At 43.8% G+C, this 16,227-nt stretch overlaps 1 protein-coding gene across 2 annotated transcripts in view; it reads left to right on the top strand.

Moving 5' to 3' along the window:
- LOC107372360 (adhesion G-protein coupled receptor G1) overlaps positions 1-15,882 on the top strand; it is a 33,387-nt gene extending 17,505 nt beyond the window's left edge. For both annotated transcript variants that reach the window (XM_015940564.3, XM_015940563.3), the window contains 8 exons: positions 6,840-6,986; positions 7,070-7,124; positions 7,199-7,290; positions 9,340-9,458; positions 14,161-14,441; positions 14,577-14,679; positions 14,774-15,096; positions 15,179-15,882. In XM_015940564.3, coding sequence (XP_015796050.3) covers positions 6,840-6,986; positions 7,070-7,124; positions 7,199-7,290; positions 9,340-9,458; positions 14,161-14,441; positions 14,577-14,679; positions 14,774-15,096; positions 15,179-15,294 — 1,236 coding nt within the window. In that variant the 3' untranslated portion in view covers positions 15,295-15,882. The remainder of the gene's footprint in view (positions 1-6,839; positions 6,987-7,069; positions 7,125-7,198; positions 7,291-9,339; positions 9,459-14,160; positions 14,442-14,576; positions 14,680-14,773; positions 15,097-15,178) is intronic.
- Positions 15,883-16,227: the final 345 nt, after the last annotated feature.

The raw sequence follows: 16,227 nt of genomic DNA, 5'->3' as shown, positions 1-16,227 counted from the left end.
CTTTCCAGGAACAGGAGATGTGGTGTTGTCTCTTCTCTCTCTATTCTGCCAGATGAGCTGATAGGTTACAGGTGTGTGAGGACATTCTCATGCTGTTACAACCAGATGACAGGAGTTATCAGGTGATCAGCCAGGCTAATGATGAGATGCAGAAAGAAAACAAATCCAGGACAGTGTACAATAATAATATGTGGTGTTGCTCACCTCATGTGCTCTTAAAGAGTATTAACGCGTGCCTGCCTCATGGTGTAGAGTCCATATTTAGCTGTGTCCGACAATAATGCAAGTTATTAGTTAATTTACTTTTTATAGCAAAAAAACAAAAATATTTAATGTCAAAGTTATTTACCAGGTGAATCAGCTCACACGTCACCAAGTGTCACAGGGCCAGAATCAGTCGTCTCCTTCATGATGTCATGATGTAATCTAGCTCCAAGATCACAGCAGCAACACACGTGTAGCAATAAGCTATGAAACAAAAACATAGATGATGTTAAAACTCAAAGGCTGTAATGAAGATTACATGATGATTAAAAACAACTCACCTTTACTACACCTGCAAGGCCTCATGTTAGTCTGAACCATTTGTAGCAGCAACAATCAGTCTGACAGCAGATTACTTGGGTTCAATTGGCCTGAAAAAATAAAATGATATATAACGTCACAGTGTTGTGGTAGGTAGCTTCCAGAGATGATCAGAAACATGTGGAAAGTAGAGCAAGGACGGAGCTACAGGTTTTTCTGTTAGATCAGGAGGCCAAGAGGTAAAACGGGATGTTAGTGTGAGTCTGGGAAGATACTCCTCTCCAGTGGTGACCGGCCAGGCTGATATGTAAGGAAAAAAACAAAATACAGAGTACAATATTATTATTTAGAATGTTTTTACCTGGATAAGTTCATAGAGCTTGTCCTGTCATTCAGATGGAAGCTGCTCAGAAGCTCTTCACCACACCTGGGTCTGTTCAGGAGTGTAGAAGCTGCTCTGGGTGGAATTCCCATCATGGTCCCAGTGTCAGACACACTGCTGCTGGGAGGCTATGTGAAATATAAAGAAACAGACACACTGCTGCTGGGAGGCTATGTGAAATATAAAGAAACAGCAGATATATTTATGGTTGTTTTTAAGAGCAGCAACACATGTGTGTAACAATAAGCTAAAATAATTACATGTTAAAACTAGAGGGTAATGAATGACAGATGGTTAAAAATAACTCACCTGCAAGAAGTCTAGCCTGGACCGGTGCAGGCTGGTGGAAGACTACATCAGTCTGACAGCAGACTTGTTGGGCAGATTTAGCCTGAAAATAATAATAACATCACATTGTTGTGGGAGTTTAATAAGATCATGTACAAAACAAACTGTCTAATATATGTGCTTTATAACATTGCTGGTGAGTGATCGGACTGCTCTCAGAGATAACTCAGGGTCTGGAATCAGACATGTTCTAATGAGAACTGTACTCAGCACCAGTTCAGAACCGGGTAAGCTTTTTAGCAGAAGGAGGAGCTACTCTTCAGTGTCCCTCCTGCTCTGCATCAGCGCTGATATTACTAACTGGCACAAAAACATAACCCGAACCAGTCTGTGACATTATAACACATACACACACACACAACACTCGCTTCGAGCCTGCGGCAGTGTGGACTGATTGTCAAAATTATGTGGTCCACGTCACTCTTACTTTGCATTTATAAATATAGCAAATATAGCTGCAAAATTACAGGTAGGAAACGATCTTTAGAAGCTGTTAAAAGTAATTAATTAGCTTACTCACCTCAAATTAGGCCCAAAATCTCCGTTTTGAGGAAGCAGCAGTCAGCAGGATCTGGCTAATTACTGGAACGGCTTGGACTAAAATGCTCTTCAAACCAGCATAACCCGGTTCAAACTCCATCAAGTTGGTGAAAGAGTCTGATGTAAAAAACACTTAACTACAAAATCTAACAGCCAAGCTACTAGAACTAAATAACTATAATACTAGAAGTTTTGCTGGGACTCTGACACAATGCTAATGCTAACTACAGCACAACTTACTTGCGGCTAGTCCGAGCCACAGAGCTGCTACGTAGTACTGTTCTTGGATACGTAACATTGTTCCCGTTAGCCATTGGCTAAACCCGACTCAAAATAAACATGTTCTATACTTTTGAGCTGAAGATGGCGCTAGACCAGGGGTGGGCAATCCTGGTCCTCAAGGGCCGCTATCCAGCAGGTTTTAGTTGTTTCTCTGTATAAATACACCTGGTTTGAATCTGCTGGTGATTAACAGGATGTTGCAGAGCCTGATGAACTGCTGAACAGGTGATTTATCCAGGAATCAGGTGTGTTGGAGCAGAAGGAAACTAAAACATGTTGGATAGCGGCCCTCGAGGACCAGGATTGCCCACCCCTGCACTAGACTGACGTTTTTACACAGAAATTAGAGTTTTCAAAGAAAATGCATCAAAAATAATAACTACACATGTCTACAACACTATTAGACACTCATGTATACTAGTTATCAGCTAAAAAATAGTTGATTTTGATGTGACTTGCTCTACTCCTTGAACCGTCACCTTATCGTGGTGGAGGAGTTTGAGTGCCCTAATGATCCTAGGAGCTATGTTGTCTGGGGCACTTTGTACCCCTAGTAGGGTCTCCCATGACAAATTGGTCTTAGGTGAAGGGTGAGACAAAGAACGGTTCACAGGATCTTTCATGGAAGTAAATCCAAAGAGTCGGAGTACCCGGCCCGGAGGGTTACCGGGGTCCCACCCTGGAGTCAGGCCTGGGGTTGGAGCCCGTGAGCGTGCGCCTGTTGGCCGGGGTTTCGCCCATGGGGCCCGGCAGGGCCCAGCCCAAACCGGATACATGGGCTCATCCAACTGTGGACCCACCACCCGCAGGAGGAACATGAAGGGGTCCGGTGCAATGTGGATCGGGTGGCAGACCAAGGCGGGAGCCTTGGCAGTCCAATCCCCAGACAAGAAAACTGGTTTTTGGGACATGGAATGTCACCTCGCTCGCAGGGAAGGAGCATAAGCTTGTGGCAGAGGTTGAGCGGTACCGGCTAGATATAGTCGGACTCACCTCGACACATAGCATTGGCTCTGGAACCCAAGTCCTTGAGAGGGGTTGGACACTCTCCTTTGCTGGAGTTGCTCCGGGTGAGAGGCGGAGGGCTGGGGTTGGCTTTTTGTTAGCCCCAAGACTCTCTGCCTGTGTGTTGGGGTTTACCCCGGGGGACGAGAGGGTAGCTTCCCTGCGCCTTCGGGTCGGGGAACGGGTCCTGACTGTTGTTTGTGCTTATGGGCCAAATATCAGCTCAGCGTACCCACCCTTTTTGGAGTCCCTGGGACGAGTGCTAGATAGTGCTCCATCAGGGGACTCCATTGTCCTGCTGAGGGACTTCAATGCTCACGTGGACAATGACAGCTTGACCTGGAGGGGTGTGATTGGGAGGAATGGCCCGCCTGATCTGAACTCAAGTGGTATTTCATTATTGGACTTCTGTGCAAGCCGCAGTTTGGCCATAACGAACACCATGTTCGAACATAAGGATGCCCATCGGTACACTTGGTACCAGGGCAGCCTAGGTCACAGGTCGATGATAGACTTTGTAGTTGTATCATCTGACCTGTGGCCATATGCTTTGGACACCTGAGTGAAGAGTGGAGCGGAGCTGTCAACTGATAACCAACTGGTGGTGAGTTGGATCAGATGGCGGGGGAAGATGCCGCGTAGACCTGGCAGACCCAAACGCATAGTGAGGGTCTGCTGGGAACGCCTGGCAGAAGAACCAGTTAAGACGGTCTTCAGCTCCCACCTCCGGCAGAGCTTTGACCATGTCCCGAGAGCAGTGGGGGACATTGACTCCGAGTGGGCCTTGTTCCACTCTGCAATTGTTGAGGCGGCTGTTGCTAGCTGTGGTCGCAAGGTGGCCGGTGCCAGTCGTGGTGACAACCCCCGTACCCGCTGGTGGACACCAGAGGTTCGAGGAGCCATCAGGCTGAAGAAGGAGGCCTACAGGGCGTGGCTGGTCTATGGGTCTCCGGAGGCAGCAGACAGGTACCGGATAGCAGTGGCAGTTGCCGAGGCAAAATCTCGGGTGTGGGAGGAATTTGGTGAGGCCATGGAGAAAGACTGTTGATCGGCTCCAACGAGGTTCTGGCAAACCGTCCGGCGCCTCAGGAGAGGAAGGCAGCAACTCGCTCGCACTGTTTACAGTGGGGATGGGGAGCTGCTGACGTCAACTGGGGCTATAGTCGGACGGTGGAAGGAATAATTTGAGGAGCTCCTCAATCCCACCTATGCGCATTCTGAGGAGGAACCAGAGCCGGGAGACCTGGGGATGGACTGTCCAATCTCAGGGGCAGAAGTTGCTGAGGTCGTCAAACAACTACACAGCGGCGGAGCCCCGGGGGCGGTTGAGGTTCATCCTGCATATTTCAAGGCTATGGATGTTGTAGGGCTGTCATGGTTGACACGTCTCTGCAACATTGCGTGGTCATCAGGGGCAGTTCCTGTGGAGTGGCAGACCAAGGTGGTGGTCCCCATATTTAAGAAGGGTGGCCTGAGGGTGTGTTCCAACTATAGGGGGATCACACTCCTCAGCCTCCCTGGAAAGGTCTACTCCAAGGCACTAGAGAGGAGGGTCCGATAGATAGTTGAATCTCAGATTGAGGAGGAGCAATGTGGTTTTCGTCCTGGCCGTGGAACTGTGGACCAGCTCTATACCCTTGCAAGGGTGATGGAGGGGGCATGGGAGTTTGCCCAACCAATCCACATGTGTTTTGCGGATTTGGAGAAGGCTTATGACCATGTCCCCAGGGGCACCCTGTGGGGGACACTCCAGGAGTATGGGGTGGGTGGCCTTTTGTTAAGGACCATTCAGTCCCTTTACCAGAGGAGCGTGAGTTTGGTCCGCATAGCCGGTAGTAAGTCAGACCCGTTCCCGTTGAGGGTTGGACTCTGCCAGGGCTGCCCTTTGTCACCGGTTCAGTTCATTACCTTTATGGACAGAATTTCTAGGCACAGCCGTGGTGTGGAGTGTGTCGAGTTTGGTGGCAGGAGAATCTCATCTCTGCTTTTAGCAGATGATGTGGTCCTCCTAGCTTCATCCAGTTCTGACCTTCAGCTCTTGCTGGGTAGGTTTGCGGCCGAGTGTGAAGCGGCTGGGATGAGGATCAGCACCTCCAAATCTGAGACCATGGTTCTCGACCGGAAAAGGGTGGCTTGCCAACTCCGGGTCGGGGGAGAGGTCCTACCTCAAGTGGAGGAGTTTAAGTATCTCGGGGTCTTGTTCACGAGTGAGGGTAGGAGGGATCGGGAGATCAACAGGCGGATTGGTTCAGCATCTGCAGTGATGCGGACGCTGAGCCGATCTGTCGTGGTGAAGAGGGAGCTGAGCCAGAAAGCCAGGCTCTCAATTTAACAGTCGACCTACGTCCCAATCCTCACCTATGGTCATGAGCTTTGGGTAATGACCGAAAGAACGAGATTGCGGATACAAGCGGCTGAAATAAGGTGGCTGGGCTCAGCCTTAGAGATAGGGTGAGGAGCTCGGACATTAGGGAGGGACTTGGAGTAGAACCGCTGCTCCTCCGGATCGAAAGGAGTCAGTTGAGGTGGTTTGGGCATCTGGTCAGGATGCCTCCTGGACGCCTCCCTGGGGAGGTGTTTCGGGCATGTCCTGCCGGCAGGAGGCCCCCGGGTCGACCCAGGACACGTTGGAGAGGTTACATCTCCAATCTGGTCCGGGAACGCCTTGGGGTCCTGCCGGAGGAGCTGGTGGAGGTGGCCCGGGAGAGGACGGTCTGGAGCTCCCTAGTTGGGATGCTGCCCCCGCGACCCAGACCCAGATAAGCGGAGGAAGACGACGACGATGACGACTTGTTCTTTAAAGAAAGGAGCCAACAGCCTCATGATACAACTGTAGGATTTTCTGTTGGATTTTTACTTATCTTAAAGAGAAAGTCACCCCCGTGCTCCACCCACACCACCTGTTTGAAAAATGTGCCATAATGAGTAGCCTGTTGGGCCAAGAGTGCAGTGCTGCAGCAGCAACACAGACAACACCCCTAGTAGCAGAGGTGTGATCAGGTCACTGCTTTACAAGTCACAAATAAGTCACAAGTCTTTCCAGTCAAGTCTCGAGTCAAGTCCAAGTCAAAGACAACTAAGTCCAAGTCAAGTCAATTATGTGAAAGTCCAAGTCCTTAAGTTTGAATTTCAAGACACAATCAAGTCATCTCTCCAACTTCAATTTAATGGCAATGATAATAAATAAATTCCAGAAATAAAGCTTCTTAAAGCTTAATTTATTTGCTCAAACAAGCAGAAAGTGCAACTGAAAATGAGTCTAAACAAAGTACTGCTGCATTCAGCAGTAACTCAAACCCAGAACCAAGAACGATTTATGATTTTTGTCCATGTCATGCCACTTTTGTGCTGAAATATCAAATATGCTCAAGTCATCAAGCCAAAAGATGCAAGTCGATTCCAGGCAGCAAGTCATTGATGTTCAAGTCCGAGTCAAGTCGTAAGTCTTTACAGATTTTATCCAGTCAAGTCAGAAGTCATTAAAATAATGACTCGAGACTGACTTGAGTCCAAGTCATGTGACTTGAGTCCACACCTCTGCCTATTTAGACACCCACTTATACAGTTTATCAGTAAAAAAGGTTAATATGGGGGTGACTTGCTCTTTAAGTAGTCAACGTAACATTATTCTGCATTTTTGTTTGCATATATTTACATTCTGTTTCCGCTGTGGCGTGGAAATCATGTGACGCTTGATCTTAATATTCATGCCGTTGCAGCACTTCTAAACACTGAGTTATCTGTCTTTTTTTTGCAGCAAGCACCTCCTCGACAAAGAAGGAAAAAGGTGATGACCTACCAGGGAACTGCTTTGGGAGGGTTTGTTCTGTTTGTGAAGGCAGGAAGTCAACCAGTCAAAAACCTCTCTCAGCCTGTCAGGTTAATCTTTCAGCGTGAGAATAAGGTAAAAAAAAAATCACAATAACAAGTAAAAATCATAAAACAATTACATTTGCTATTAATCTAATTTCTTATGTTTATTCTCAGGAGGAAACTGGAACTTGTGTATTTTGGCAGGAATCAGAGAACCAGACTGGAGCAGGTAAAAGTACTATATGTTCAAACGCAGTCAATCGACAGCGTGATCTCAAATTTACCCAGTGGTTTGTTTTTCAGGTTACTGGAGCACAGACGGCTGTCACACCGACCTCAGCAGAGACCAGTTTAACTGCAGCTGCAACCACCTGAGCTTCTTTGCTGTACTTGTGGTAAACAGCACCTTTCTATCCCAAATAATTAATGGCTGCTTAATACTAGCCCATCCACATGAACTTATTCCAGGCTTTCACAACAGCCGTACTCCAAGCAAGTACTTTTATCACTAATTAGTTCTGGATTCAAATGTAAGATGAATTATTCAAACCACCCTTCATAACCAGAAAAACACGACTGAGGTCAGATTTATCCGCTGTGTGATTTAAACAGGCTGGAAGTCTTTCTAAGAAAATTTTAATTTTATATGTTACAACAGCCACAGCACTTCTGTTGTCAAACAGGTTTTCCTTCCTGGTTTCTCAATCTCTAAAGTCAGTTCAGTAACAACTCTTTGTCACGTTTAGGAGAGGAGGTTGGACCCAGGATGCAGAAGTACCCAGAACAACTCAAAGGCAGGAGAGGTTTTAAGAAAAACAAGTCCTTTATTTAAGGAGGATGTGCTGAAAAGTCCAAAGCAAAAAATAAGACTAATACTCAAAAACACTTGAAAACTCAAAATGAACTAAGCTCACACAAGAGCAGGGACTAAGAGAGTCTCGAGATGGGAACAAACAACGCAACACATGCGACAATGACCCAACAAACACTGAAGGACAAGCCAGGCTTTTAACACAGTGGAAAGCAATCAGGGGAACAGGTGACAGGTGAAATCAATTAACTAAATGGGAAGGGAAAACCAAGCAGAGGGGAAGATAACATAACCTATAAAAACACTACATAACTAAACCTAGAAACTAAGGGCCAAGATAAACAACTAATGACAAGAGGAGTAAGGAAGACTCATTAACAAGTGGGGAAGGACACAAACACTAAAGGGAACAAATAAAATGAAAAGCTGAACCTATAGAAAATAAAACTACAGAAAGGTGACTGGAGAGACCTGAGAAGCTGGAAAACACCAGGAGGAACATGAGGAGAACACAGAGGACAAACAGGAGGGGGCTGGGGACCAAGGGAACACAGAACATGACACTCTTTTGGATTAGGGTTAATCAGACATGTTTGATTCTGAAACACTTTTTTACCTCTAGCCACTAACAAAACAGACTGTCCTTTACAACCTTATAGGAGGAAACAATCTTATTACATCAGAGACTTTCCTTTGTCATTTGGAGAGAGCGATGCCTACGTGCCATTGTGTTTTTAACCCTCTCAGGCTCAAAATGAGTTTTGATAAAAGGACAACTAAGTCCTTCAGGGGTACTTCTGAGTTAAAAAATGCTCATGAAACACGTATGTGGAGTAACCAGGTAGGTAGGTTTTAATGCTGCAAATCTGCAACGCCTGCCTCCAGAGGGTTAACCAGGAGATCCCATGAGCTAGAAGACAAAGGATTCACTTCATGTACTAAGCACGTAGTGTGACTAAATATGTTAATTGAGGGCGTTTCTGTATGAAAATGACTGAGAATGGACACAAGCACCTGGGTATGCACAGGTGGGATTTATCATCTGATTGCAGAAGAACTTGTGTACGAGAGGCCACCGCATGTTTCATAAATCTGGATTTTAACCATTCGTACGACAATTCTAAATTTCATTTGTAGGAAGGAATATAGGACAGTTTCTTTGAACGTTTGATAAATGAGAGCCGAGGAATCTTCAAGCAAAAGATATATGATTCATGATCCTTGGTTTAGAGATTCAGGTTTGGAAGCCATCACACTAAATTAATCTGGCAAGTTGAGCAACTATGAGTAAAAGGTCAGAAATTACAGCAAGAAACTTCTAAAACATACTAAGAAAAGTCTTTTACCGATGATTCAAAGGTTGGAGTGACAGTGGCAGAGCAGTTAAGTGCTTACCATGCACCAGAAGGTTGCAGGTTCAAGACCCGTTCAGGCTGCCCTAGTCCCTGAGTCCTTGGACAAGACACTTCACCATCCTTGCCCGGTGCTGGTGATGGGAGGGACGGGTGGGGCCTGTGTACGGCAGCCAGTGTTCAAATAGGTGACTGTTGTCACCTTTGGGGGCTCTAGGACTCTAGAAGATGCACTATAATTACGGGTTAATACCTAAACTTGATGTGTTTTCTTTCTACAGAACCCAGACATAACACTGGATGAAACACAAGAGGACAACCTGAGTCGTATCACCTATTTTGGATCGGGACTGTCAGCTTTCTTTTCCTTTGTCAGTTTGTTCATCTATGCTCGCCTGCAGTGAGTTTTTTGCAGTTCTTCTTAAGTATTTTCAGAAAATAATGTAATGTTGCTGAGTTTTACTGTGAAATATTGTTGGACAAAGCATGCCCTCCCCTAATTTATCCTGTGACTTTAACCATGTGACCACAAGCTGTATCACAAACCTTTAAAGTTAAGCTCAGCATGCACAGCTCCGATCTCAAGTCCCTTGAATCCTTGCCCCATTTCTCTTTACCTTATACAAGGAATCAGAAGGAAAAAGAAAAGAAATCTGAACATAAAACTGTGGGAGAAACCGTATGAAGAGAAAATGGAAAGAGAAAATATCCTATTGTGATTTAAAAATATATTCAAAAATATGCCTATGCCTGACCCCCGGTCCCCATTTGTGGAATGCCCACCCTAACACTTTGAGGGAACCCCAACTTACTGACAGCTTTAGGAAAGGACTAAAAACCATTTATTTTTAGTAAAACATTAAAATTTTCATAATCATGTTACTAGTTCAACATATTTTAACAAATATTCTGTGCTTTTAGATTTTTATATTGTAAATCATAGCTCAAATGAAATGTTTTCTTAGTTATTCATTTTAAAATAAATGAATTTGTTATCTAGCTCTAATGATTAATATAAAAATAGTTTTGTTCAAGTTTTTGTTTCTGAATCAGAGTTTGTGATGAGACCAGGTCACAGATTACATGCTGTGGTTTTCCACTGGAAGACGATCAGTCAGCTGACACTTCAAAGGAAGTAGCGGAAAGTTCATCTTACAGACATGCAGACTGAGTATTTTCATGTTCATAGCACCCCACAAAAACATTCTCAACTAAAGTCTCAAAATAAACCAGATCTCATTTAAATAAGTTAACATGAAATTACAGTGTTTGATGACATCACGCATCTATATCTAATTTTTTGTACTTAACATTTGCCTAATCAGGAAAGTCCCTTTTAGATTGCCCATGTTGTTGCAATGCAGGATTGAAAATCAAGTCTGCAATCCTCCTGTGTGCAGTCAGACACTCCCCCCTCTAAGTCACGGCAACTCCGTTATTACTTATTATTTAGCAATGTATAACAAGTCTGGGATTTGGATTTCAGTTTCTACTACATTTTTCTAATGCTAATTTCAATCAAACTTCATTTAACTGAGGAATGTTTAACACACAGGCTCAATTAAGAACAAACAAGAAAGAGAGCAGAGTTTAGTCAGGAACTGAATCTCTTTACTTCCCTTTAATCTTTGTGCTGACCATTGTGGAGTCCTAAAGTCGCCACCCTTTCAATAAAGCTGCTCTGACTCATACCAGCTTGAGTTTTTGTGGTTGGAAAATCCTTTCTGAACACAAGTTGAAGCTGCAGTAGTAAATTTGGAAAATAAATTAGCTTAAAACATTTTTTCCTGCCTCCAACCTTTTAACAGCGCATAGCTATAGATATATTGTGGGGATTAAAAATGACAAAAATTAATGAAGTGGTTCTCTCACATTTGTCTTAAAACTTCCACCAATAACACGTTTCAGATCAAAATCAACCATTAGACCACTCGGTTGTCAGTCTCATCAAATCGCCATACTTTCGTGGATACATCTGAAATGACGAGGAATAGGGCATCAGACTTTGATATTACACTCTCAGTCAAAAATTTTAGAACATCCCAATTTGTCCTGTTATTTATTGCAGTTTAAGTCATTCAAGTCCAATGAATAGCTTGAAATGGTAAAATGTTAAGCAGTGAACTGCCAGAGGTAAAATAAATAAATAAATAAAATAAAATGATAAGGTTACTCTAAACTGAAAAATATTGTTTTACATTTCAGAATTATACAAAAAGGCATTTTTCAGGGAACACGGCTGTTCTGCAGCAATGGATGTCGATCAAGCCTTGAAAGCTGGTGCTACTAATTCCCACGTGTTCAAACTTTTCTGGATTACTTACGACCCCCTCTGTCTGCATAAAGCAGTGTTGAAACATACTGTAGTACCATACCCTTGTGAGCATCAGTTGAACAGTATTGTACTGCAGATAATAGTGTGTTGCTACAGAAAAGGTGAGAAAAGGGCAATTAACAATGGAAGAGAGACAGACCATCATAACACTTGAAAATGTAGATCTTTCCTACAGAGAAACTGCAAAGAAGTCGAGGTGTCAGTGAGTAGAGTTTACTTCACCATCAAAAGGCACTCTGAAACTGGGGCAAACTCTGACAGGGAGAGGTCTGGCAGACCCAAAGCCACGACTGCATGAGAGGACAAGTTTCTGAGAGTTAACAGCTTGTGTGATAGGGGGCTCACAGGACAACAGCTTCAAGCACAGCTTAATAGTGGTCGTAGTAAGCAAGTCTCAGTTTCAACTGTGAAGAGAGGACTTTGAGCTCCAGGTTTGACAGGACGAGTTGCAATAAGAAAGCCACTGCTAAGACATCAGAATAAGAGAAAAAGGCTTGCCTGGGTCATGAAACACCGCCATTGGACTTCTGAAGACTGGAAGAAGGTATTATGGACTAATGAATCCAAATTTGAAATCTTCAGTTCATCACGCAGAATCATTGTACGCCATTGAGTAGGTGAAAGGATGATTTCACAGTGTGTGGCATCAACTGTCAAACATGGAGGAGGAAGTGTGATGGTCTGGGGCTGTTTTGCTGGATCCAGGGTCAGTGACTGGTACAGAGTGAGAGGCACCCTGAACCAACTGAACAAAAACAGCTACCACAGCATTCTCCAGCACCATGCAGCACCCTCTGGTATGAGCCTAGTTGGTCAGGGGTTCATCCTACAGCAAGATAATGACCCAAAATATAAGTCCAAGCTGTGCCAGAACTGCCTCAGAAAAAACAAACAAGATGGTAAGCTTGAAAACATGGAGTGGCCAGCACATTCTGCAAACATAAACCCCATCGAGCTGGTTTGGGATGAACTGGACAGAAGAGTGAAAGCAATGCAACCTACAAGTGTCACACATTTATGTGAACTTCTGCAACAGATATGGGAAGAACTTTCCGAAGAATATTTGATTTCTATTGTAAAAAGAGTTCCACACGTGTGTTCAGCTGTTATGTCTGCCAAAAGGTGGCTACTTTGATGAGACAAAAGTTTAGAATACATTTTGGTCTATAAATTGATTCTATGATTTCTTTTTTTTAAACTCCAATTACTTATTTGTACTATGCTTTCATTCCAGAGTGCAGTGTGACATTAAACTGCATAATTTCCAATAAAGAGACAGGGAATTCTGCTATTTAGTCCTTGGGCAAGACACTTAACCCACATTGCCTGCTGGTGGTGGTTAGAGGGACCGGTGGCGCCTGTGCTTGGCAGCCTCGCCTACGTCAGTGCGCCCCAGGGCAGCTGTGACTACATCGTAACTCATCACCATCAGTGTGTGTGAATGGATGAATGATACACTGTAGTATAAAGCGCTTTGGAGTCCTTACTCTGAAAGGCGCTATACAAGTGCGGGTCATTTATCATTTATAAGTGGTAGGGAAACGAGTATCTGGTACGGATAAAGCATTTATGACGAATACGAGCATGAAACGAGTAAAACTTGTAAATATCTGTAATCGTGCTGAAGGAAAATCCTCATTGGGTAACTGACTGTCTTCACGCTCTGTGATTGGCCAGTCACATCGAGCGCCCGCCCCTCCCTACACACAAAACTCTGCAGTCTCAGTCCGGCCCATGCATACACACACACACACACACACACGCACGCACGCACGCACGCACACACACACACACACACACACACACACACAGACAGACAGTAATGGATCTCTCTGTCCTTGCTTCACTGTTGCTCACGTTTCTTCAGTACTCCCTAGGTTTTCTTCAGCTCGCCTCTTTTTAAAGTTATAATAAAGTTATTTAAAGTTACTTTTTCTGTAACGTACGTGGTGCATTTGACAAGACAGAGCTGAAAACGGCTCGTGTCGGTCGCTGCGTCCGCTCCGCTCTGGGGTTTTTCCCTCTCTCTCTCCTCTTCCTCAGGATCCACTGATTTCCCTTTCCTATTCACTCTCTCTCATTCTTTATATTTTTTAATCACAATTGTGTATTTTTTGCTCATTTTAAATGTATTTTAATAATTTTATAAATTATTTTTCGTATTTTACATTTTTTGTTTTTGTGAAGCGCCTCATGATTTTTATCTTGAGAGACGCTATAGAAAATATATTTTCTTCTCTCTCTCTCTCTCTCTCTCTCTCTCTCTCTCTCTCTCTCTCTCTCTCTCTCTGTGTATGAATTCATGCACTTAAATATTAATGTTCTGATTGTACTGAAAAACTTGTTCTGTAATAGTTCCTTTACTATTGTGATCAAAAATATTTCATCTCAATTTTGAGGCTGCTCTGTAAATAGTTTTCAAATAAACACAGTTTTCAAATAAATAATACACATAGCAACTTCTGATCAATCCATATCAATTTCAGACTTAAAATAATGTATTGATGTAAACCACGCCCACTTCCGGTTAAACTACACCCACTTCCGGCTTTGGCCACGCCCACTCCAAGTACAGATACAGATAATTTAGATGGCTGAACAGATAGAGATACAGTGGTGTACTCGCTTATCCCTAATAAGTGGTCTGTACAGCTGTTGAGGCAATGTTTTTGCGCTGGGAGCCAAAAAGCTTTGAAGTGTTTTATTGTGATTTTACTTTATAATACATTTATGATGCTGATAAAACACATTGTGATTTCTTCTGTAGTCGAAGACGTCCAGAGAAGGCCATTGGCATTCATGTGCAGCTAACACTGGCACTGTTCTGCCTCCACCTTGGCTTCCTGCTGTGCAGTTTCTTGGTCCAGCAGCTGGATAAGGTCGATAACAGCTGGGTCTGTCGTGGACTGGGCCTGTTTTTACACTGGTCACTCCTTGCCACCTGTACCTGGTTAGCTTTGGAAGGATTCCACCTTTACCTTCTCCTGGTCCGTGTCTTTAACTTGTATGTTCGAAAATACCTGCTCAAACTCAGCTTGGTCGGATGGGGTGAGTTAAAGAATGTGGCTGTTTGTCAAGTGCTGTCAAAAATAGCATCCATGTAAATATTTTGCCATATCATATTTAGCTGAGAGTTTTCCGTATCTTGTTGTAATAATTCTGTTTTCTTCTTATTACCTTCAGGTCTTCCTACCCTGCTTGTAATTGTTTGTGGGAGTTTAGGTGTTTATGGCAAATACGTCTTGAAAATGCAGAATTCCAGCAACCACACGTCAACGTCAGAAATGTAGGGAGACACAACCTTTTTAAATTTCAACCTAAGTGTAAACCGAACTTCTAGATGAACTTGGTCCCTTTGCTTTGTTCCTTATTAAAACCAGATGCTGGATGAGCAGTGATTTCCCGCACAGGAACTACATCAGCTACATCACTGTGGCCTACCTCTTCCTCGTGGTTCTGTGTAATTCCTGCATGTTGACGCTGGTGGTGTTTAAACTGAAGAGGATTAGAGTTGGTACAGGAGGCTATGAAAGCAGCAGTGACTGGAAGAAGGTGAAAAAAGAGAAATGGCCCAGCTTATGGAAGAACTGCATCACTGTGCTGGGCCTCAGCTGTGTACTGGGGTTGCCATGGGCATTAGCTAGCACCGCATACATCAGCTTACCTGGGATCTACATCTTCACAGTATTCAACAGCCTGCAAGGTCAGTTTATGTGACTGCAAACCCTGTGTTCAGACTGCTGCAATGTGCTTTGGTGAGTGATTGTCTCATTTTCCCCCCTCAGGTTGGTTTATGTTCATGTGGTCTGTGGCTTTGTCCTGCAAGGCTCAATCTGAAAGTAACTCAGAAGTCAGAACCGCTTCCTCTCAGAAAATGATGACAACCAGTTTCAATAACTGACACTTGTTAGACAGAGAATGTTCTATATGGTTTATATTAGGACTTAAATGGTCGATGAATTGCATCAGTATGCTTCTAATTCTCTTAGTCATTCACTCGGTCATTTTGTTAATCTTCACTGGGGTTTTGGGGGAGCTGGTGTCTATCTTCAGCTAGAGGCAAGGAACACCCTGGACAGTCTGCAGTCCATCACAGTGACACAAAAAGACACATCTATTCAACAGTTAACCTGACATGCATGTAGTTGATCTGTGGGAGGAAACCGGAGAACCTGAAGAAAACCTGCACATGCATGGGGAGAACATGCTTACTCATCACAAACAGGCAGCAGCAGGAACTCAAACCTGCAACCTCCTCCTCGCTGTAGGGCAACAGTGTTACAAACTGTGTCACAATGCAACATGCTTTAAGTCAGATAATTTTTTCTGATTTATTAGAGTAAAAATAAAAAATAGAATTTCTCCTTCCGTATTTATTGTTTGTACAGGTATGATTTTTATGAAGTACTGATCTTAAAGGGGCATTATGATGAGTTTTGTAATGTTTTTATAGTTCCAAAACATGCTCATTAAATTCTTTGCACAAAAACTGTCTCAAATGAAGCTATTTCAGAAATGTCATTCTTGTCATTTTCAGTACCTTCCAGAATGAGCTGTTTCAGGGCTCTGCACTTAAAGAATAAAAAACAAGCATTAGCTGGCTACCCCATCCATGTGATGATTCTCCACTGCCAGGATAAAAGCCTTGTCTGTGCTGAATAATACATTAATGCACTCCTCAAGGTGCAGCAAGCAAATGAGCTCTTTGGTTAATGGTAATAATCCAGTGCAGGGGTAGGGAACACTGGTCCTAAAGAACTGCTATCAGCACATTGTAGATGTTTACCTGCTTCAACACACCTGACTTTAATCAGCAGGTGATTAACAGTACAGA

Source organism: Nothobranchius furzeri, chromosome 9, assembly GCF_043380555.1.
Source record: "Nothobranchius furzeri strain GRZ-AD chromosome 9, NfurGRZ-RIMD1, whole genome shotgun sequence".
NCBI classification, from domain to species: domain Eukaryota; kingdom Metazoa; phylum Chordata; class Actinopteri; order Cyprinodontiformes; family Nothobranchiidae; genus Nothobranchius; species Nothobranchius furzeri.
Note: the sequence above shows the minus strand (reverse complement) of the source record. Positions and strands in the feature narration are given on the sequence as shown.